Source organism: Talpa occidentalis, unplaced genomic scaffold, assembly GCF_014898055.3.
Source record: "Talpa occidentalis isolate TD23 unplaced genomic scaffold, MPIMG_talOcc4v2.1 talOcc4.3, whole genome shotgun sequence".
In the NCBI taxonomy this organism is placed as follows: domain Eukaryota; kingdom Metazoa; phylum Chordata; class Mammalia; order Eulipotyphla; family Talpidae; genus Talpa; species Talpa occidentalis.
Genome location: NW_023603184.1, coordinates 4276818 through 4299822, shown reverse-complemented (window position 1 = coordinate 4299822; position 23005 = coordinate 4276818). Strand labels below are relative to the sequence as shown.

The 23005-nt window shown below is 38.2% G+C and overlaps 1 protein-coding gene across 1 annotated transcript in view; it reads right to left on the bottom strand.

The window, feature by feature from the left end:
- The window catches only part of NUP160 (nucleoporin 160), a 40502-nt gene that overhangs the window by 9518 nt on the left and 7979 nt on the right, over positions 1-23005 (bottom strand). The window contains exons 8-29 of the mRNA XM_037522256.2: positions 22036-22113; positions 21698-21795; positions 20322-20406; positions 18833-18901; positions 17500-17583; positions 17059-17229; positions 15961-16060; positions 15537-15702; positions 14946-15073; positions 14706-14866; positions 12444-12577; positions 11821-11891; positions 10980-11139; positions 10176-10245; positions 9430-9528; positions 8704-8823; positions 6112-6207; positions 5921-6015; positions 5730-5826; positions 5535-5640; positions 1800-1960; positions 580-640 (exon numbers count right to left, since the gene is read on the bottom strand). Coding sequence (XP_037378153.1) covers positions 580-640; positions 1800-1960; positions 5535-5640; positions 5730-5826; positions 5921-6015; positions 6112-6207; positions 8704-8823; positions 9430-9528; positions 10176-10245; positions 10980-11139; positions 11821-11891; positions 12444-12577; positions 14706-14866; positions 14946-15073; positions 15537-15702; positions 15961-16060; positions 17059-17229; positions 17500-17583; positions 18833-18901; positions 20322-20406; positions 21698-21795; positions 22036-22113 — 2410 coding nt within the window. The remainder of the gene's footprint in view (positions 1-579; positions 641-1799; positions 1961-5534; positions 5641-5729; positions 5827-5920; positions 6016-6111; positions 6208-8703; positions 8824-9429; positions 9529-10175; positions 10246-10979; positions 11140-11820; positions 11892-12443; positions 12578-14705; positions 14867-14945; positions 15074-15536; positions 15703-15960; positions 16061-17058; positions 17230-17499; positions 17584-18832; positions 18902-20321; positions 20407-21697; positions 21796-22035; positions 22114-23005) is intronic.

The window sequence follows — 23005 nt, the reverse complement described above, 5'->3', positions numbered from 1 at the left end:
AGGAAAAATGTCAGGCTTTTCTGCCCTCCCGCCATCAGGATAGATGCTGGATCCTTGCGGTCCTGAACGCATGCCTGATGGCGGGCACCTGGAATAGGGTGTGGGCATAGGTAGATGGGATTCACCTGGGCTAAGACTGGGCTTTTTAAGGGCGGTGTCACAGGGATGCCAGCAGAAGCTGAAAGAGAAGCCAAGAATGAACAGAAGAGCAGAAGAAGCCAAAAGAGAAGCCGAGAAAGAAGCAGAAGGAGGGAGGGGGAGAGCCCAGATAGAGTGAGGACTTGCTAGGAGCTGGGAGGCCTCCCAGCACCCCTGCCTGCCATATGCCTGGATGCCTGGTAAATCCCAATAAAAGACCTGCAGAAGCCACTGAGGACTCTGACTTCTCCTTTACCCGGTCTGCTGGATCAGAAAACCTGCTCAGTGTCCATTCCTGACCCTACACAGACCTAAAAACATATTACAACTACTGTATTATGTATTACTATAATGTATCTAACTACGATACATATATAAATGCAAATACTACTGTAATACAATTCCTGTCCAGCAAAGAATCAGTGTGAGACATCAACTCACTTGGGGCAGCTGTACATTCTCCATCATGATTCCTCTTAGGAGATGCTCCAGGGCGATCATACTAAAAAGATAACAGATTTAACTGTGAAAAATGATTTTACTTTGAAATCATCAACTGTGATTCAGAGCTTTAAACTCTCTCAACAATAAGTTATGTTTATCTGAACAAACATAGCTCTTACAAAGGTATAATAACTGTCAGACAAAGAAATGGAGTTGCTTGCTGAGCTGACTCAGTTGTAACCTATTATTGAATCCAAGGACATGACTTTGATCTCTACATAAACCACTTAACTTTTCTTGGGTCCTGAATTATTCTGCATCCATAACCCAGGGAAATAAGTCTAGTAAAATCTATGAACTGTGTAACATTAAGTAACTGGGATGATATCATCATCAAGATGAGAAAAACTCAAAAGGTGTGTCTTTTTAGAACAATTACTGAAGGACAGCACCACAGCAGTTGGTAAAAACAAGCAACTTATGAAGGGTGGCAAAAAAGGAGCCAAGAAAGTGGGCTGACCCATTTTCTAAGAAATACTGGTATGATGCCAAGGCATCAGCTATGTTCAATATAGAAATATTGAAAAAACAAGAGTCACAAGAACTCAAGGAACCAAAATCTCATCTGACTGCCTCAGGGGTTATATTTTTGAAGTGAGCCTTGATGATTTGCAGGATGAAGTTGCATTTAGAAAATTTAATTACTGTGGATATTCAGGGCCAAAACTGCCTAACTTTCATGGCATAGATCTTAATCATGAAAAATATGTTCCATGGTCAAAAAATGGCAGACCATGATTGAAGTTCACACTGATGTCAGGACTACTGTAGGTTAGTAGGAGTGTCTGCAGGCCAGACACTCACTGTAAGCTATCTATACGAATTTTCTCATTTAACTCCCAACAATCCCATAAGATTGACATTATCATCATCATCATTCCTATTTCATGCAAAAGGACAAGAGGACAGAAAAACAATGAGTAACTAGCCTGAAGTTATTAGTCAGGTCTAATTCCAAAACCAATCTGCAGCACTCCTTCATACAGTAATTCTTAACTTGAGAATGAAGAGATACTAATGTGTAATTGCTACAAAAATAATTCACAAATATCCCAGTAGAAATTTTAAATGAATTGAAGCAAAGTGAGGTAACAGTTTTGAAAAATCCAAACCAAGTAAATTAAATGATCCCAAATTCCAGGATACAGTTTTCATACCACCGCACCAGATGCTGGCTGCACAATCCATGCATATTCTGGACGAATAAGTCGTAAACAATTAATAGCAGCCAGATAACAGTTGCCTTGCTTCTCAAGTCCCCGGAGAGTCCGAACCTCTCTGCCAAGACGCATTCCATACTCAAACATCACTGTGCCAGCTATGAGGCAATAATAAGACTTTAGAATTTAAAAAACATGTTACTTCAGAGATACAAAGACGATGTTACACTTATCAAATATTAAATTTTAAAACAAATTTGAATTTAACTTAAAATCACAAAAAATCACATAGTGAGGATATGAAGAAACTGGAATCCTTATGCACTGTTGGGAGTGAACTATCCTATGATTTAGCAATTACACTTGAGAATATATACGCCACAAAATTGAAAGCAGGGTCTTAAAGAAGTATTTGTACACACATGTTCATTAGCAGCATTACTCACAATAGTCAAAAGGTAGAAACAATCCAAATGTCCACTGATGGACTGATAAACGAAATGTAATCTATCTGTACATGAACACACTCAGACTACATATATACACAAACATATGCTACATTTATTATTGAGTGTTAAAAGGGAAGGAAATCCTGACACAAACTACAACATGGATGAACCTTAAAAACATAAGTGAAACAAGTCGGCTTCACAAAGACAAATACTATATGATTCCGTAGCCAAATTCATAGAGACAGACAGTATAATGATAGTTACTAGGGGTCAGGAGAGGAAGGAATGTAAGGTTATTGTTTAATTAGTAAAGATTTTCAGTTTTGTAAGATGAAGAATTCTGGAGACTGGTCACAAAATAACATGAATGTATTTATTACTGAACACTTAAAAATGGTTAAGATAGTAAGTCTGTGGGCTTCGCCGGTGGCGCAGTGGTTGAGCACCGCACTGTGAAGCTGTCCGCAGCCTCTGCAGTGCCGGTTCGATTTCCCACCAGTCAGGGAGAACACCACATGGTGCAGCAGACCTCTCCTGCCTCGCCCACTGCTCCCCTCAGCAGTGTCGTGGGTCAGTCTGCCTGTTCTGCCCCCCACTCTGGTTCTGCTGAATTCTCTCCTCTCACCCTCCCATGCTTTCTGATCTGTACCCCAGTTCTTATATAAATCTTTTTTTTTTAAAAAAAGATAGTAAGTCTGTGTTATCTGTATTTTACAATTTAAAAAAAGCTCAAAAAAAAAAAAAATGATGCAGACTATTACTTTTGACTTACAAACTACATTCGCAGGCAATACAGACTAGTTTGGAGCTAGTCTTGGCCACACTATCACCTATCCTCACCCAGAATTCTGAGGCCATGAAATGTTTGGATGCTCTGCTCAAGAACACAGACTCTTAATTTTGTAATACTTTGTGTTACACAAGGAAATGTAATAACTAGACTAATGATACTGTAAAATATGTTGTTTTGAGATAGCATGGGACTCTTGAAACTAAATAGCATTCAAAAATTCTTTCAGTTTTTGAATGAAGCTATTTTTCATTCCAAAAAAAAACATTTTGTTGGAAGAAATAGCCTTGTTCCAGAAAGACCAGAAAGTTAATCTAACTAAACTGGTCTCAATCAGGTTGACATAGTGAACATTGTTTTTGTAAAAGCAAATAACGAGAAATTAAAAAATTTTTAATTTTAAAAGATTAATCACACTTTTCAGTATGATTCAAGAAAATAATTTGCAAACATTTTACCATTAAGAATAAGCTTATAAATTATTTTCATTCACTCTTTGGAAAGAAAATCAGCAAGAAACTTGATGAAAATTTCTTTTTATGTTGGAGGTGGGAATCATGAACTAACATTTTACTTATTTAAAGTAATTTTTTTTTTATAGAGGCATGTTTTATTTATTTATTTGTTTGTTTGTTTTGTTTATACATGCACTGGGTACAGTCAGAAGTGCGGGAGGATGAGAGAATTCACCAGAGCCAGAGCGGGGAGCAGAGCAGGCAGAAGGACCGAAGTACACTGCTGAGAGGAGCAGCGGGCAGCAGGAGAGGGCTGCGCGCCATGTGGGACCCTCCTCCAGTGGCCGGGGCGTAGCCGGGGATCGAACCGGCACTGCAGAGGCCACGGGCAGCTTCGCAACCCAGCGCTCAACAGCTGCGCCACTGGGGAGGCCCCTAAAGTAATTTTTAATTGAAGATTACATTATATATATTTCAGGTAAGTATAAATCAACTTTTGTATATACTTGAAGAATTCTGAGTAAAAATGGTATAAAAATGTTGAAAGTCCCAAAAGAGAACCACAATGATTATGCTGTCAAATGTGATTTTAAAGCAGACAGCAATCCCTTCATTTATATCTGTTCTCACAAAGACTTCATTAATCATCATACAAATCCAAATTAAGACACACTCTACAGAAGTGACTGGTCTATACTCTTCAGAAATATCTGTGCCATGGAAGGTAAAGTGGTAAAGTAAGGCTAAAACAAATGCTCCTGGTTAAAGGAAACTGAAGAGATAGGAGAAGTGAATGTAACATGTCATTCGGGTGAGGCAGTATGGAGGAATGTGCATAAAAAAAAATTGATAGTTGGTAAACGCTGTATATGAATCTATCGAATGATGTTATTTTATGCAATGATGTTTATTTATGCATGCATACATACAAGAACTGGGGTACAGGCCAGAGGTGCGGGGGGTAAGAGGATTCACCAGAGACAGAGTGGAGAACAGAACAGGCAGATCAACTGAAATATACTGCTGAGGGGAGCAGCAGGCAAGTCAGGAGAGGTCTGCTGCACCAAGTGGCTATTACATATCTTTCCTTTGACAACTGTACTGAGGTTATACATGAAATGGCTTTAACGGATAATAGCTTAAATATCTGCATTATTTAAGAGTCATGATGTATGCAACTTACTCCTAAAGAAAAAGCAAAAATAAAGAAAAATAAAGGCAAAATGGTACAAGAAGTAAAAACCAGCCACAGAAGTTTAAGGTGCTGCTAGCGAAAAAATTAATTTCCTTTGAAATCAGATAGAAGATACAAATAGAATGTGATCTCACTGGACACACCTTAAGAATATTCTAGAAAGGGAATAAGTGTATATCTTTAAAGCAAACAGGTAATCTTCAAAAGGGTGAAGCTAATCTTGTTCTTAAACATAATTTCGCCAAATACTTACAAAGAACACTTTCCAATGATAGAATTGTAGGGTAAGGAAAATCGTCAGGCTTTCCTGCCCTCCCGCCATCAGGATAGATGATGAATCCTTGCGGTCCTGAATGCATGCCTGATGGCGGGCACCTGGAATAGGGTGTGGGCATAGGTAGATGGGATTCACCTGGGCTAAGACTGTGATTTTTAAGGATGGCGTCACGGGGACACCAGTAGAAGGCAAAAGAGAAGCTGAGAGAGAAGCTAGAGAAGTAGAAGGCGAAAGAAGCAGCCGAGAGAGAAGCAGAGAATGCCGGAGAGCCCAGATAGAGTGAAGACTTGCTGGGGGCTGGGAGGACTGCCAGTCTCCCGGCCCCCCAGCACCCTTGCCTGCTGTGTACCGGGTAAATCCCAATAAAAGACTTGCAAAAAAGCCACTAAGGACTCTGATTTCTCCTTTACCCAGTCTGCATGGGATCCTAGAAAATCTGCGCAGTAAGGGTCATTCCTGCTCTTACAAGAGTAAAAATCACCTAAGTCAAACACATGCTATTTTTGTAAAATGCGATTAAACTGATAAGGTTGCTGCCAACAATGACTGCTATAACTGCTCACCCTTTCGGTAATTGTGGCGATAGATGTGGAAAGCATATAGAAGCTCATAGTAGTTGTGAGTCATAAGATCCACAGCTCTTGCACGTGATTCAATTATTCCCACAACCTGAGGAAGAGAAAACAATCAGTTATCAAAGTTAGTAGACATCCTGGCAACCACCCTGGCTCTAGTCATGGGCAGATAAATATAATTACCTCATTATGCAGGTTCACATAGGGAAATTCTACCAGATCCTGCAGCTGTGAGCGCTCACAAAGAACCACCACCAGCTGCCGTAAACAATCTAACTGCCTGGAAGGAAAGAGAAGGATCAGGATAAACTGTCTCAGTGGATTAAAAAGGGCTGCTAAATTGCCTCCTCTAAAAAAGACTGTGAGAGTATTACCTGCTGGAATCAGGAATTTGGGTTAAGGCTTCATAAGCTTGACTATTGTGGCCCAGATCCAAATGATGTTTGAAAATGCATGTCCTTAAAGTAGCCTAATATAAAATATAGGTGGAAAAGTATAACAAAAATTACAGTAACACATTCAGGGCAAGCCAAAGAGGAACAACTCGATCACAGTTAAATCTTACCTGACTTTTCCAGTCATCACCTGCTTCAGTGATGGCTGATGTAGCCAACTGGATAACCAGTTCAGGCAAACCAACAACATCTAGTAGACGCAAAACCTAAGGAGAAATTAGAAGATATTTCACCAAAATCAATATGGTAGTGCATTTCAAATTGAATTACGATTTCAGGTAAATTAGATGACTAGGAAAGATTAAATCAAAGGTGCCGCCAAGACAGGCATGATTATTTTCTTAATATTTAAGATTTCCCTTCAGGTGCTACTGTTAAATGTAGGCTGGTTGGTTGTAAAACTTTATATTGGTCCTTTTGGTTCCCAGTTCTGTCTTTACTGTTTAGTTTGTAATAGACTCTGTAAATATTTATTGAAAGAAAAATAATAGAACTTAGATTTTCCTATAGACTACTTAGGTCACAGGTGATTTTATTATTTTTTAAATTTTTATTTTTTAAAATTTTTATTTATTTTTGCACAGAAGAACTGGGGTGTAGGCCAGAGGTGCAGGGGGTAAGAGGATTCACCAAGACGGAGTGGGGAGCAGAACAGGTGGATTCAGTGAAATTACACTAAGGGGAGCAGCAGGTGAAACAGGAGAGGTTTCTGTTGGGCCATATGTGGGTTAGCTCCCTGGGCGGAGAATGAACTCATGCTGTACAGGTAATAGCACTGACACTTAACCCCTAGACCACCGGGGAGGCCCTCACAAGTGATTTTAAAGTCTAGTAAGTAAATTCACATCACAGCCTAATAAAACCCCCCAGAGAATATGCTAAAAGTGTGCCACGACCCTTTCCAAATACAATACAGAAGAGTGCATGTAGGGTAAGGAAAAAATGTCAGGCTTTTCTGCCCTCCCGCCATCAGGATAGATGCTGGATCCTTGCGGTCCTGAATGCATGCCTGATGGCGGGCACCTGGAATAGGGTGTGGGCAGATGTAGATAGGATTCACTTGGGCTAAGACTGTGATTTAAGGGTGGCATCACGGGGATGCCAGTAGAAGCCAAGAACAAACAGAAGCCGAGAGAGGAGCAGAGAAGCTGAGAGAGAAGCAGAGAAGCCGAGAGAAGAAGAGAGAACATAAGAGAAGGCTGGAGAGCCCAGATAGAGTGAAGACTTGCTGGGGGCTGGGAGGCCTGCCAACCTCCTGGACCCCCAGCAACCCTTGCCTGCTGTGTACCGGGTAAATCCCAGTAAAAGCCTGCAAAAAGCCACTGAGGGCTCTGACTCCTCCTTTACCCGGTCTGCTGGATCATAGAAAACCTGCTTAGTGGTCCCAACAGTGCACTTCAGATTTTTTTGATTATCCATCCTATTAACAATGTCTCTGTACACTAACCCAGACACGTACAGGTATTTACTTATCGACATACATCTCTAAGATAAACGTGTAACACACTCAAAATATATATATATATTTTTTAATAAAGAGAATCTTTTTTTTAAAGATTTACTTATTTACTTATACAAGCACTGGGTACAGTCAGAAGCACAGGAGGGTGAGAGAATTCACCAGAGCCAGAGAGTGGGGAGCAGAGCTGGCAGAAGGACCAAAGTACACTGCTGAGGGGAGCAGCGGGCAGCAGGAGAGGGCTGCGCGCCATGTGGGACCCTCCTCCTGTGGCCGGGGAGCAGCCGGGGATCGAACCGGCGCCGCAGAGGCGGCGGGCAGCTTCGCAGCCCAATGCTCAACCACTGCGCCACCGGGGAGGCCCTCAAAATATATTTTAAAGGACGAAGAACATAAAGATAGCAAATAGGTTTAAAACTATTTTTACCCACTAATTCTTATTATATGCTTTTTAAAAATTAACTGTACAAAAATATCTTTTTGTCAGAGATGCATAATTTTTGTTAAGGTTCTATTTTTCATTGAACTACAATGTGTACAAATCCCAAGTACATGTATAAGTGCATATTCACTAACTAAACCTCCCTATGACCAGTACCCAGATTAAGAACTCATAAATGAAGGATAAATACAGCATTACTTAATTCTAGGAGACATCAGCAAGAGTACTATTAATCGATAAAATTCTAATGCTGACTGTATTAATAAAATGATATAAGGGAAAATTCACTTAAGTGAAAAAACACTTATCAAATTTATTTTATTTCATTTTATTTTGAAAGATTTATTTATTTATACTTTCAAGAACTGGAATGCAAGCCAGAGGTGCAGGGGGTGAGAGGATTCACCAGAGAAAGTGGAGAGAACAGGTGGATTTATTGAAATATACTGCTAAGGGGATCTTTGGGTGAGACAGGAGAGGTCTGCTGCGCCATATGTGGGTTAGCTCCCTGGTGGGGAATCGAACTCGTGCTGCAGTGGCTGCAGAAGCTTCATAGTACTGAGACTTAACCCCCTGCACCACCAGGGAGGCCCCCCATTTATCAAATTTAATTGAAAGTACATTAATTTCTTGAGGCAAAATTTCAGGAGAATTTTTCTTTTCACTGGAAAGAGAAGTTGGAAGTTCAGGAAACAACTAAATTTTCATATTCTTTTTTTCCAAAAAAAAGCCCAAGCAATGTATTTCAGCTACATTTTTATACCAAGTAGTGCAGAAGAACCAAACCATGACACAATGTACCTTATCATAATACTGCAGTCTGGGTGTGGACACCACTTCTCCATCCTCTGTACGGATCAAGCGGTCTAAGAATTCCTCTTTGCCTACTTCGGAGGCTGCCTGGCAAAAACATTCTAAAGCCTGGAGAAACGAAAGAATACAAAGTGATCTAGAAGGGATCATTCCAATTCTAGTTGCTATAAGCTAGGGTCTCAGGTACTAAGGAAACAGCAGATTATGTAAGACTGTTGAGGCTGCTCCCCTGCCCTCTTGTGACTATGCAGGTACCTCTCTTTTTCTCCTTTTCCTAATAAAGCTGTCCTTTTAGAATGTGGAAGGAAAAAAAAAAAAAGACTTTTGACTACATTCACCATTCTAAATTCTATCTGATATATTATTTAATATCTTTCTTTAATATCTCACTTTAAACTTAAATACTATTAATTAAAAAACTGATTCATGTTTAGTAAATGCATATACTAAAGCAACTATAGCAACATTTTAACGTTTGTAGAATTTAAGTGAATGTAAATTTACTGTAAGCCTTTAAACTTTTCTTTGTTTGAAAATATATGTTTCTGTTTTAAAAATTATGATGTCAGGGTAAAAACTAGAAATGGACTTCCACAACGGGGAAATAGGTAGCATTAGTCTTTATTCTTACATGCCTGCCATATCCTCCAATTTAGATGGAAACAAAGTGTCTTCGTAGCACTGAAGTTGGTTCCTCATTCAAATATAGCTTACCTTCTGTCCCTCTCCTGTAACCAGGTAACACCGTCCCAGCATAAATCGGCAGGAACCAACATTGACTTGACACCAGGGATGGAGCAGTTGAATATAGTCCTTAAAGGCATAAAAAGTACTTTCTGATTAGAAAACATATACTACTTAAGGAGATACTCACTTCCAAATTCAATCAAGAAAAAACTGCATTCCTGAAATCACCTGAAGATTAAAAACTACTCGTCAATCTAACAGAAAAGAATTAAAAAAAATTTTTTTTCTAGAAAAATATCATGCTAGAAATGATACTGTCAAGTGACAATCTCTCTGGGCTGTTTTGGAGCAATCAAATTTAAATTTTTGTGGCTTTTATTATAAACCCACTAAAAGTGCAGGTGATATCTACAAAGAAAATTCCAGAAATTCCATTCTTTACAAGAATGATTAAAACTGGGGCCACCCCTGGTGGCGCAGGTGGCTGAGCACCGCGCTGTGAAGCTGTCCGCAGCCTCTGCAGTGCGGGTTTTATCCCGGCTGGCTGGCCGGCGAGGGTCCCACATGGCATGGCAGACTTCTCCTGTCATGCCCACTGCTCTCCTCAGCAGTGTATTTCATCAGTTTGCCTGTTCTGCTCCCTGCTCTGTCTCTGGTGAATCCTCTCACCCTCATGCGCATCTGGCCTGTACCCCGGTTCTTGTATAAATAAATAAATAAATATTTAAAAGAAAAATGATTAAAACTGAAATGTAATGTTCAACAGCACTCACCTGCAGTTGTACATACTGGCAGTTTCCCATCAAACATTCTAGAAAGAGACAACCAGGATTGCTAGGCCACCTAGTTGTTGGATAAGGAGATTTTCAAAACTTTTTGGGCAAAACTTATATATACACATTGGGCATTGAATTCCATGAAATAGGTTAATTTTTAGGAAAGAAGATAAAGGTGACAGAACTCATGTTCTTTCCTCATCACTATATAATCTTAATATTAGACAAATAGAATTAAAAGATGTATACTAGAAGCCTAGTCACTTATACATTGCACTCTGGATGTGCTGACCCCTGACATTTCCCCAAATGTGGGAAACTTGACTGCATAATCTGTGGTAGCGGGGGGCTGTGTTTGCACTCTGCCTGTGCAAAGGGTGTCTTGTGAAGATGAAGCCTAGTCACTTAGCTTAGAAATCAGTTAATTACGGGTTAAAGCATGGAATTCATCCTAGTGGTCATTCCCAATTCTGTCTAGTACACTGCACAGGCAGACTATTGGAGACTATTGGTGCCAATTGATAACCAGCACCTAACATAGGGCTGTCACATAGAGACTTTGATAAACATTTGATGGATAAATGCTTTACAAGGAATCTAGGTATTAAATGTGCACCATAAAATAGCGCTCAACTTTAGAGCAAAATATAAGCAAAAATCTGTAAGTATCTGAAAAGAATTATTACAATTCTTTGTTGGGGGAATAATAACTCTCATTAATCCTCATTTACAGGCAGAATATGCTTACTAGACTATTTAGATAGGGAAAATAGCTCAGTGGGTTTTTACATAAAAGGATACAAAAGCTGCAATAAATAGTTGGTAACTGTAGTAATCATCTCAGACCAATTCAACTCAGTTTGGTTCAGAGGTGCCTTTGGTTGAGAGAAGAGATGAGATATAATGTGCTTTCTTGCCACTTCTTGAAAGAATAACTCCACAATTGTCTGAGGGCTAGAAACTTCAAAATAAAAAGTTATGACCATCACCAACTTGTGATAGCAATGTCAATTTTTAATTAGGACAGTCAACCAATTAATTTTATGTCTGAAACAAAGAACATTTAACATTTTAAAATATAAAAGGCATCATGGGTATACACAAAAGCAATATAAATAAAAGGAGTTTGTACATTTTGAAGTACTATACAAATGCGCCAAGTCATAAATTAACACTGTACTCATTTTTGCTAATCTCACTATACCTAAGTATATTCCCTAGAAAGTCTTTATAATACAGTCCCAAGATTCCAATTTTATAGCAAAACAAAATAAATTCTCTATGACGGTTCTCAAGCATGACAGGCATCCTTAAGGAATCCTTGCTGACTAAGAAAGATTACAAAAGTAACTTGGTAAATTAAAAAACTTTAATTAATCACTACAGCATAATGTAACAGAAAAGCAGCAGCAACAATATATATATATATATATGTACATACAAATATATGCAACGCTTTTAATTTATATCTGATCCAAGTCTATGATTTCATGAACCCCTTGTCACAACTAAAGATCTCAGCCCATGGCTTATTCTTACCCTTTCAAAGTAAAAACAGAGCGTACCAACCTTTCCACAGCAAAAATGGCAAACTCATTTAATAAAAATGCAATAAATGCAAAACTTAAAACCAAATACATACCAAACTTATTTGCTGCAAAAGCACTAGAATCTGTTAGTTCCAGTACTGACAAGTGTTGGAGATTAGACTCTCTGTGAGAAGAGAAAAAACTGAGTAAGCTTTGCCAAACATTAATTCCTGTTATCTCAACAATAACACTGTCAATTTAATTAGTAAATTGTACATAAATGTTCCACTGAAAGCCCAAAACCCCAGAAAGCATGTCATGATTTAGACTGTGCCCATCACAGCACTCAGAGATTCCTCAATGATAGGTCAGAGGAGAAATTTCTCTTAGATACACCATGAAAAGCCTTACTTTGCTGGAGCAAAAAGGATGGTTTACTTCACTGAAAGTGTGAATCTTACAACTAACAAAACATTTTGTGTGTTGTCTAACTTTCCCTCTGACCTTATTATCTTGCCTTCAATAGGACTTACATAATATACAACAAATATGCATTTTTTACTTTCATTCTTGTAAGCTGCTCCCAAACTTTAGAGAATGAAGCATCTAAAAGTTCTCTGAATCTTAAAGGCAAACCATGTTATAGCATAATGCATATAACTTTTTTAAGGCAAAGGGAAAAAATAATTTAAATTATAAGCTTTTTGAAAAAAAAAATTAGAATAGTGAAACTCACAGTGTGTCCATTGGAACATCAGTTGCCAAGCACTGACTTCCCCACTTAATAAGGTAATAAGACAAGAGTAGGGGAGCTGTTCGATGTAGCAGGTCTTGCTGAGCTTGAAAGAGCTGACCAGCTCCCAAAATCACCTATACATAGGGGGTGAGACAGTAAACAGCAATTAGTAATGATAACTTAAGGTTCAGAAAAAGGTAAAATGACAGTTACAAAAGGCAAAGCCTAAAAGGCATACATACATACACACATAAAAACAATACATTTGTTACATTTTGGAGTAGCAGGTGGCAAAAATACCTATGAGTGTTTAACAGTACAAAAATAATCAAAAATGTCTCACCAAGTCAGAGGAACTGATGGTGAATAAGAGAAAGCTTAACTTTTATTAAATCTGTGGGTTCAGAATTCAAGAAGACTAGGGAAATTTAAGGTCTTTCTTATGCTTCCAGTGTTGGATAAGAAACTGGTCTGACCATTAGATGAAAATCTGGCAATGCTACCAAAAGCCTTAAAAATCTGTATAGTCTGGGCCTCCCTGGTGGCACAGTGGTTGAGTGCTGGGTTGCAAAGCTGCCCGCAGCTTCTGCAGTGCTGGTTCGATCCCCGGCTGCTCCCTGGCCACCGGAGGAGGGTCCCACATGGCGCGCAGACCTCTCCTGCCACCCACTGTTCCCCTTAGCAGTGTACTTCGGTCCTTCTGCCTGCTCTGCTCCCCGCTCTGGCTCTGGTGAATTCTCTCACTCTCCCGCGCTTCTGACAGTACCCAGTGCTTGTATAAATAAATGAATCTTAAAAAAAAAAAAAAATCTGTATAGTCTGTGACCAACCAATTCCAGTTCTTAGAACTTATCAGAGAGCTCTAACCAAAGGCATATAGAAAGTTATGGCTATACAGAGAAAACTGGTAGCAACCTGGATGGCCACATGAGATTTGTTGAATCAATTAAAACTGTACTAGGTAAGTATTAAAAATGTTGTAGAAGAAAACTTAAAAACGTGAAAATGCCTGTAACATGCACTTTTTTTTTTTTTTTAAAGATTTATTTATTTATACAAGAACCGGGGTACAGGCCAGATGTGCGGGAGGGTAAGAGGATTCACCAGAGACAGAGTGGGGAACAGAACAGGCAGACTGACGAAATACACTGCTGAAGGGAGCAGCGGGCGAGACAAGAGAGGTCTGCTGTGCCATGTGGGTTTCTCCTCGGCTGGCTGGGATCAAACTCCCGCTGCAGGAGCTGTGGACAGCTTCACAGCGCGGCGCTCAACCGCCTGTGCCACCAGGGAGGCCCAAACATGCAGAAGAATAAAAACTACAGTATAGAAAGTACTTTGTAGGCTACAGTAATAGAAAAAAAGAAATAGGAAAAACAAAAAGGGTGAATACCAAAGTGTGAATAGTAGGTTATCACTGAATGGATGATAATTACAAATGAAATTTTTTCTTCTTTATAAAGGTTTATAGGTAAAGGTTTTACAGTGAACATATATTATTCCTATGTTAAAAAAAAAAAAGGACAAAGGCTTTAATTAAGAAAAAATCTAAAGAAATGTAAGAATCTACAATGATTGAAAAGAACTTAGTAAGAATTGCTCTAAGGGACAGACTTAAGAAGTTCCTGATCTCTCCTTGGAGGTGGTAAACAAACCTTCCTTATTTTCACCGGATAGTTTCCCATTACCAGTGTATTTGAGCTAATAAATTCCAATGCAGAAAGTATAAATATCTCCAGAGCTCCAAAAGTCTTTGAGCTATTTATGCATTAACATGAAATTCATTTAATCAGGCAACTTCCTTGTCAGACTGGATGATTTACTGATTGAGAAACAAATGGGAATTCTGACTGTGAGCAGAAAAGTAATTTCTGAACGTGAAGTATTGAGTAGGGTGGGAAACAAGGGTGACTGTAGGATGGCAACAAGCATTGGTGGCCTAAGAGGAAAAACAGGACAGAAAAGGAAGCACAAAATGGAACTGGGAATGCCCCAAAGAAATTCTGCAAACTTGAAACTGTGATTAGGATAAATCCTATACTGCAGACAGACATTCTTTTTCTTATTCCTCTCTCCTGACTGTCTGGCAACCTGCTATTACATCCAAAGCAGTACAAACAATATTCAATTTTGGAAGAGTCAAGCTGGGAAATTTTTCCACCACTACACATGCAAAGACAAAAGTCTCTCTGCTTGTACAACTGACATTTTGCTACTATACCTGTAAATCTAAACCAGTTTTTAGGTTTTACGAATAGTACTTACTGCATCTCCTAGCCTCATTAATAACTGCTGTAAGATCAAAAGGTCTCGGCAGATGAGGAAGCGAGTACTGGCAATCTTACACACACTTCTGCACACAATATATCCTGCTGTGCTACTACCATAGAGCTGGGAAAGATTCATTCGAATATTCAAAGGCTGAGCTGTAATAGAAAAAAAGGAATTAAATATAACATTCTCTTCTCTAAATCAAAGAGGCACATTTTTTGTATTATCAGTTACCTGGGTCAAATCCCTTTTCCATTTCCACTTCTGTTTCATAATCCATTTCTCGGATAAGAAGTCCAATGGCATGGATTGGGTTCCTGATCTCTTGCAGTTTACTACAAATATCCTCCATCACATTTTCTCTGAGGACAATTAGAAAACTCCTATTACTGCTGAGAATACATAACAGACTATGTGTCCTATAAGCTGAATACTCCATGGACTAGGAAAACCAGGCTCATAATAAAGGAGTTGCGATAATCACTCTACCACAGAAGGTGTTCCACACTCCACATGGGAAACTTTCCCTCAATTTTTCAGAGATGACAGACAAAACGAAAGTTACAAAAGTATTTTTCATTTTAGAATTTATAGCTCAGATAACTAGTAGCTAGACTATAAATTATTAGTCTGTTCCCAGACCTGAATTGAAGTTAGACTTTCCGCTTAAAAGCTGAAACACCTATTTATAATCATGGCAACTCACTTTAACTTTAAGCCAATACTATTTTGTGCACACTTGTATATACATTAAGCACTCAACTTCTGCACTAAAAATTGCTAAATTTCCATTAGGAAATGCACTTTACCCTAAAATCTCCTTACACATCAATAGTGATCAAATCTTCCAGAATCTGTTCTGCAGCCTTTTCTGGAGACTGTAGGTTGTAACAACTCATTTCCATCATTACTGACATATCCATAGTTACTGACTCTCCAATCAGCCGAAGGCATTTTATAAGACATATGACATCCCGAGCAACATCCACATCTATGAGTAAGAAAAAGTTAACATTCATGTCTCAAGCCAATGAAGAGCTACTGATAAAAATTACACAAAATAAAGTGTTAAAAAATAAACCCTGAGGTTTTAGAGAGGCTTAGGATTTTTTAGTTTTTCTTAAAATATCTACAATGTGGTAAGTTGACCAGGAAAGGTCACAGTGACAATGTTTCTGCATCCATTTGAAACAAAGCATAGACCCATGAAGGAAGAAGCTTACACAAGGAAATCTCAGTTACTACTTACCATCAGATATTGTCGTTTCATCCTCTGTCAAAAGGTTCTCATCAGGCAGAAGATACAAATGATCCACTAAGGAGGAAGGCACAAGGAAAGACAGGTACCCCTGGAAATACAAGTCTTCCAATTACATTTTCTCAGTTAATGTTTAAAGGTATAAAATAATTGATACCTGAATCTTATAAGGAAACACCAAACAAATCCAAATTGAGGGGCACTGCCAAACAACAGCAGTTTTCAGAAAATGACAGTATTTTGAAAGACAAAGAAAGACTTACAACAGTTTGAGATTAAGCTAGAAAAATTGACAAATATATGCAACACTTTGGATTGGATCCTGGATCAGGAAGAGAAACTATGGGTACGAGTGATGAAAATGAATATAAAATGGATATTATACTAATATCAAACTTTAAGTTGAGCTGTGCTTATGTAAGAATACCCTTATTCTCTCAGATACATGCTAAAATGTAGCATAGTATCTGACACTCTCAAGTGGTTTGGGAAGAAAAAAACCACATTTATAGACAGGGAAAGCAAATGGAAGTTAACAAATAGTGAATCTGGGTAAAGAGTATACAAAAATTCTTTGTGATGGGCCTCCCCGATGGTGCAGTGGTTGAGTGCTGGGTTACAAAGCTGCCCGCAGCCTCTGCAGCGCCAGTTTGATCCCCAGCTGCTCCCTGGCCACCGGAGGAGGGTCCCACATGGTGCACAGACCTCTCCTGCCGCCCACTGCTCCCCTTAGCGGTGTGCTTCGGTCCTTCTGCCTACTCTGCTTCCCGCTCTGGCTCTGGTGAATTCTCTTACCCTCCCGCGCTTCTGACTGTACCCAATGCTTGTATAAATAAATAAATAAATAAATCTTTAGGAAAAAAAAATTCTTTGTGCTATTCTTGCAATTTTCACTTCAAGTCTGAAATCAGTTCAATATAAAAAGTAAAAATAAAATGCAAAAACATACAAAAGGCTGCACAAAAGGAACTATAGTTTTAGAAGGGGGAAAATAAAAGCCCTAAAAGCTAACAATACACACAAGAGATCTACCACCCTAAAAGACCAGGGAACTGCTAACAGAGCTCTTCTTTCTGCTTTAGCTCTTACTTTTTTCAGCAGGCACACCATGTTTGTGTGTGGATTCAAATGTAGGGCAAGGGGATGAGAGAGGGCTTCTTGATATTGAAGACAACAGGCATAAAACTTGCACCAGAATTCCTGTTGCAAGTTTCGAAACTCCTCCTGGGAAAATTCATATTCTGTCACACTTCCTTGGAGCTGGTAGAGAAAACAAAACACAAGAAACTCTTGATACTGTTCAGGGTTTTCTCTTCCAAAATACAACTGTATGGTATTCTACTGAATTACAGCTAAATGAATATTCCTTATGCTTTACATGCCAAAGACTGTGTAAATCTAGTTCTCTATTTAAAAAGTTTAAACATGCACACTTTCTATTCTAAGGTCCAGTGAACGATATGAGTAATTCCTAAGTACCTTCAATCATGATTGAAGAAATTATCATGTTTCTTTACCCAACCACCTCACCTCACTTTCAACAGCTAAAGTGACTTCTTTCTTTAGTTCACTCCAAGAAAGATCTAAATTCCTTTCAGTTCCTCGACAGAAAATCTAAAATTAAGAGAGAAATTTTAGTTTATATAACACCACACAGTGAAAGAAAAATGCTCCACTGCAGCAATATACAACTACATAACAGAGAAAGGACAGCCCTGGAATCCATATTTACCCCTAAAACCATGCAAATAATTTCTGTATGTGAAATCATAGCAAGTTTGAAAGTTTTTAGAGGACAGAATAAACTATAAAAATTCATGAATCTGAAAGAATTATAACAGGGTATATTACAAAAAAGCAAAAGGAAACAGAAAAGCACCGCAAAACAGGAAGGAAGACGTAAGAGGATGGCAAACGTCCCCGTCCTGAGACAGGCCCGGGGTAAGCAGAGTAGAGAAGCAGGTGGGTCACTACGGGAACAACGCTCCCCAAGGAAAGCATGTGGTAAATGCGTCACTGATGATTTACTGTGTCGGTGTGCAACAGATATCATGAGAAATATTGTTCTCCTGTGCTTGACTATTTTAACAAGGAAGAAGTTCAGATGAGATGAAAGAAAAAAACAGCTGAAGAAAGAGTGACCACATCATCCTCAAGTTTTATCAGAGAGAAAACAGAAAAGATGCAATAGCCAGATATTCAAGACTGCACTTAAAAGAGAAGTTCAAGGATGTGGAAAATATTATCACCTGAAAAAGTTAAAGGGCAGGGTGACTTTAGTCTGGAGAACAGACAAAATGGGGGCCTCCCTGGTGGCGCAAGGGCTTAAGACAAAATCTATGAAGCTAGCCGCAGTCACTGCAGCACAAGTTCAATCCCCAGCCAGGGAGAGATCCACATGGTGCAGCAGACCTCTCCTGACTGGCCCACTCCGCCCCTCAGCAGTGTACTTTAGTCAATCTGCCTGTTCTGCTCCCCACTCTATCTCTGGTAAATCCTCTCACCCACAACACCTCTGGCCTGTACCCAGTTCTTTTTTATATATATTTTTTAAAGATTGACTTATTTATACATAGAAGAACTGGGGTACAGGCCACTGTACTAGTCATAGAGAAAATGCCCTCAATCATACCTCCCCAGTGGGAGTCTTATTAAATGGAAAGAACACTTAAAAAAAAAAAAAAAACCCACAAAAAACAAAAAGCAACCAAAACAACCCACTTAAAAAAAAAGCATTTATAAATATAAGCATATGTAGTTATAAAAACAGGTAGTGTTTAGTGTAAACAAAATAATAAAAATTAAGTGATTATAAATATTAGCAATAAATTAAGTCTTAAACATTAAATATTTTCTTGCTAACCTGTAAAGCTTTACATAAAGCTGCATTTATGAATCGTCCTGGTGTAAAAAGACTCTGCAAATACATCTCCTGTTAGAACATTAAAACAAAAGTCAGTTATTCTATAAAGGATTAAAATTAGGGAAAACCTGGAGGAAGAATTAAACCCGTTAGCACCAAACTTAAGAGTTTCCACTACATAAAGTTAGAAATTTGTCTTATATTTGAGCAGAAACAAGTAGAACAGTTACAACTAGATATACAATACTGAAAATGGTGTGTTCCTCATGGAACTCCTCACTAGGTCTACTGTTAAACACAGCCTGACAAATGCCAATCTAGAGGGAACTCTACTTGAGTGGCGATATATCCGTAAGAGAACAATTAAACTGGTTTTCCCACCGTCCACCAAAGTACACATTTGATAGGCACCATATGTAAAACCAAACAAAAAACTGTGGACAAACTCTCAAAGTGGGGAAAGGAAGTAAAGAATAAGATGAAAAGCTCCACATGGCATATGATTGAAACTATGAAGCTAGTTAAGTAGCAAACCTGACATCCTGCTAAGTTTCCTTCCTTCTACTGAACCAAAGTGAAGGAGAAAAAACAAGGATTTTAATAATCAGCATATGATTTCAGCTTTTAACTAAGTCAGGTGTTGATAAACATCTAGTATTAAAAATTTAGCAACATTCAAATGCAGATATTTAAAATGTTTTCCAAATCTATAGTCATGGTTTCAGACTCAGAGGCCATCATCTTTAGCAACACTGTAACATTAAGGCATCAATTAAAATCTTTTTCTTCCAAATATCCTGACAGTATCCCTGAAAAACAAACTGGCCTGCTTGGCTCCTGGCTGCATTATCTTTTGAAACTTTCTTCAAAGCATTTACTGCTATCAGAATTTATATTATTTCTAATTTATATGCAAAGACTAACATGGTTAGAATAGTGGCTACCTAGCATTTGTGCCTGTTCAGAATGTTTCTTTTATTAATAAATCCCTCATCTTTCTCTGGGGAATAATTCCTCCCATACCTATATGTAACTGACTTGACACCCTCCACAAGGGCAAGTCCCTGACTGGAAGTGTTTCTCATTCTAAGTCAGAATATTCTACTCCTCATTGGAGTGACTAAGAATTAGAACATGATTCAAGCCAGGTCAGTGATTATCAACTCCAAGACCTGGTATAGAAGTGTTTTCGCACTTCTGTGGGTTAAATCCACAGAACTCATAGGCTCAGGGATACAGCGTGACAATAAACCAAACAAAGAGGGAACAGAAGAGACAAAGGAGGGATCAAGGCCAGAAGACACTGTTCCAGTCACAGCTGAAACCAGGTAACTGAACTTCTTGGTCACACATGCCAATCTTTTTAAGCTTGAGTTTGACGTAAGTTTCTGTCACCTTAAGTTATAACAGTTCTGACTAATAATTGGTTCTTCTCTAGCTAATGGATCAGGGTAAATCATTTCCTTCATGAGACTTTAGTGTTGCTTACTCTGGGGTCTTGATCATCTCGAATAATAATCTCTTCTTCTGGCAGAGGCTGCATGAAAACTGGATTCCATTGACCTGCAACATTACTAAAGAGAAAAAAGTCCATCAGTCTATATAAAAGGGTGAAAAATGAAGCTTATATTGCTGGCAGTATCTGGGAAGGGAGGGCCCCATCAGTGAACTTCTGCAATGATTGCCTGATCTGTTAAAAACATTTAAAAAAAAATTTATTCTTAGCAAAGTTTGCTTTTATGGAAGTGTTCCTGTCAATTAATAGCTTCTTCCTGAAATTAAAACTAAAGAGAATTCTACAAGTAACACCTGACCTTTAGTTTGCATTTACCAGTTGCTAGATATTATGCCAGGTGCAATTCTAGATATTATTGTGTGTGACAGTAATTATTTGAAAACTGTATTATCCCCATTTCACAAATGTGGGAAATAAGGCTTAGGGCATCACACAGCTAGAAAGCTGTATGACCAGGATTCAAACTCTCATCCCACACCCGAATCTGCTTGTCACCACTTTGCTTGAGTACCATCCATGCACGTATGGAGCACTCACATGCTTTCTGAGGTGTGAGTCAGTTTAAAGGCAACCATTCCTAGAGCTCTATCCTAGAGAATCAGGTTATGAAAGCCCACTAGGGCTTAGTTTCATTCTAGGGATATCAACTTGTGTTCCAGGGAATCCTCCACAGGTGTTCAAGGGTTATACAAGTGTTTGATTCAACACTTGTTTTTTTGAAATATATTCCTAATTCTTAAAAAATTTTAAACATACATTAAAAATATTAGATACCAAATATATGCAATATTAGAGATTATCAATGTTTAGTTGATTTTTATAATCATTACTTTTATACTCGTTACTTTTATTTACGTATTGTTATCTTCTGAAAAAGTGTTTCATGTTTAAAATTAAAAGTTTGAGAAATTGTATTTGTCCAATCCATTTCTCCTCTTCCAATAGGAAATTGAGAACCCAAAGGGGGTACAGTGTGTTTTGCAAGTTGTGGGTAGTAGGAACAGTTTTTGCTTAAGAGCAAAGAGAACTCCCAGAATAAAGGTATTCTGGATATGTGCTGTCTCCTCTAAGTATGTATTTTTCTTATCTCCTTCCAACCCTAAGAATCCTCCTTTTATCCTAAAACTAACCACTAGTCAATATTAAAACCAAAAGGTTTAAAAAAAAAAAACCAAACCACAAAATGCTAAAGGAGGTATTTCAGAAAACTGTGAACAATGGGCACACCCAGGGCTAAATCCTTTAACTGCAAACACTTGGCTTTGGTTCTACATCAAAAAGCTTTTGTGTCTTTTCTTGCCAGTATGAAAGTGCTTAGGGTAAGGATGACGGAACTAAGAGACCCATACTGTTCGAAGTTGATGTATTTCACAACTGTCTGGTTTTCAGCATCATGCCACAGGGCCCAGATATCCGTAGAGGTTAAGGCAAAGTCAACCAGTGTCTCCTAAGAGGAAATGTGCAAAAAATAAGAATAGTTGATAGCTACTTAAATCTGTACTGGTAGAAGCTAATAAGTGCATTAAAAACAAGACAGTACAACATGAACTTGGTAAAACCCAAATGAAGTTTTGTTTGTATACATCATCAAATATCCCATCGGAAGACATCAATTCCACTACAACATAGTCCTATTATCTAATACTTTTTTTCCTGTACATGATAAGCAAAGGATGATCCAACCTACCTGAGACATGAATAGTGAAGAAATGTGATCTAGACTATAGCGGTTATTTTCAGTGCTCACCAACTGGAAAACGCAGAACTGTTAAGACACAAGTTGGTCATTTTGTACGTGAACATGAACTCAAAAACCAATTTTTAAAAAAAGTGCAGTAAAATATAAATGATACATTTACCACCTAAACTGTTTTTAAGTGTATAGTTCAGTAATAAGAAGTATTTTCACACTGCTCTCCCAACTCATCTCCCAAACTTTTTCCATCTTATGAATTTGAAACTCTACCCATGAAACAACTCATTTTCCTCTCCTCAGACCCAGGGTACCCTCATTTCTACGTTAGGCACTTCATTTAAGTAGAATCATAATGGTACCTATCTTTTTTGACTGCTTATTTCACTCAGCATGTGCTCAAGGTATATCAATGTTGTAGCATGTGGAAGTTCCTTCCTTCATAAGACTGAGTAACATTCCACCGTACAAATGTGGTACATTTTGTTTACCCTTTTCCCTGTGCGTGAAACTTTTATTCATCTGTTGCTCAACCTTTTGGCTATTGTGAACAATGCTAATGTTTGGCTAATGTGAACAAGGGTGTACAAATATCTCTTCAAGACCCTGCTTTGAATTTTTTTGGTTATATGCCCAGAAATGGAATTGCTATCATACAGTAACTTGATGTGTAATTTTTTGAGAAATCACTTACCATTTTCCATACAAGCTGTAGCATTTTACATGCTAATAATAGTGCACAAGGGTTCCCATTTCTCACTTCCTTGCTAACATTTGGTATTTTCTATTTTTTTTGTTTGTTTGGTTTTTCGTAGTAGCCATCCTAATGGGTATGAGGTAGTATTTCAATGTGGTCAGAAATCTATTTTTATTTATTTATTTATTTTGAAATCTATTTTTAAATTTCTGTTTTTACCAAAGTGCCACAGATAATTTAAAACACACACACAATACAAATCAACAC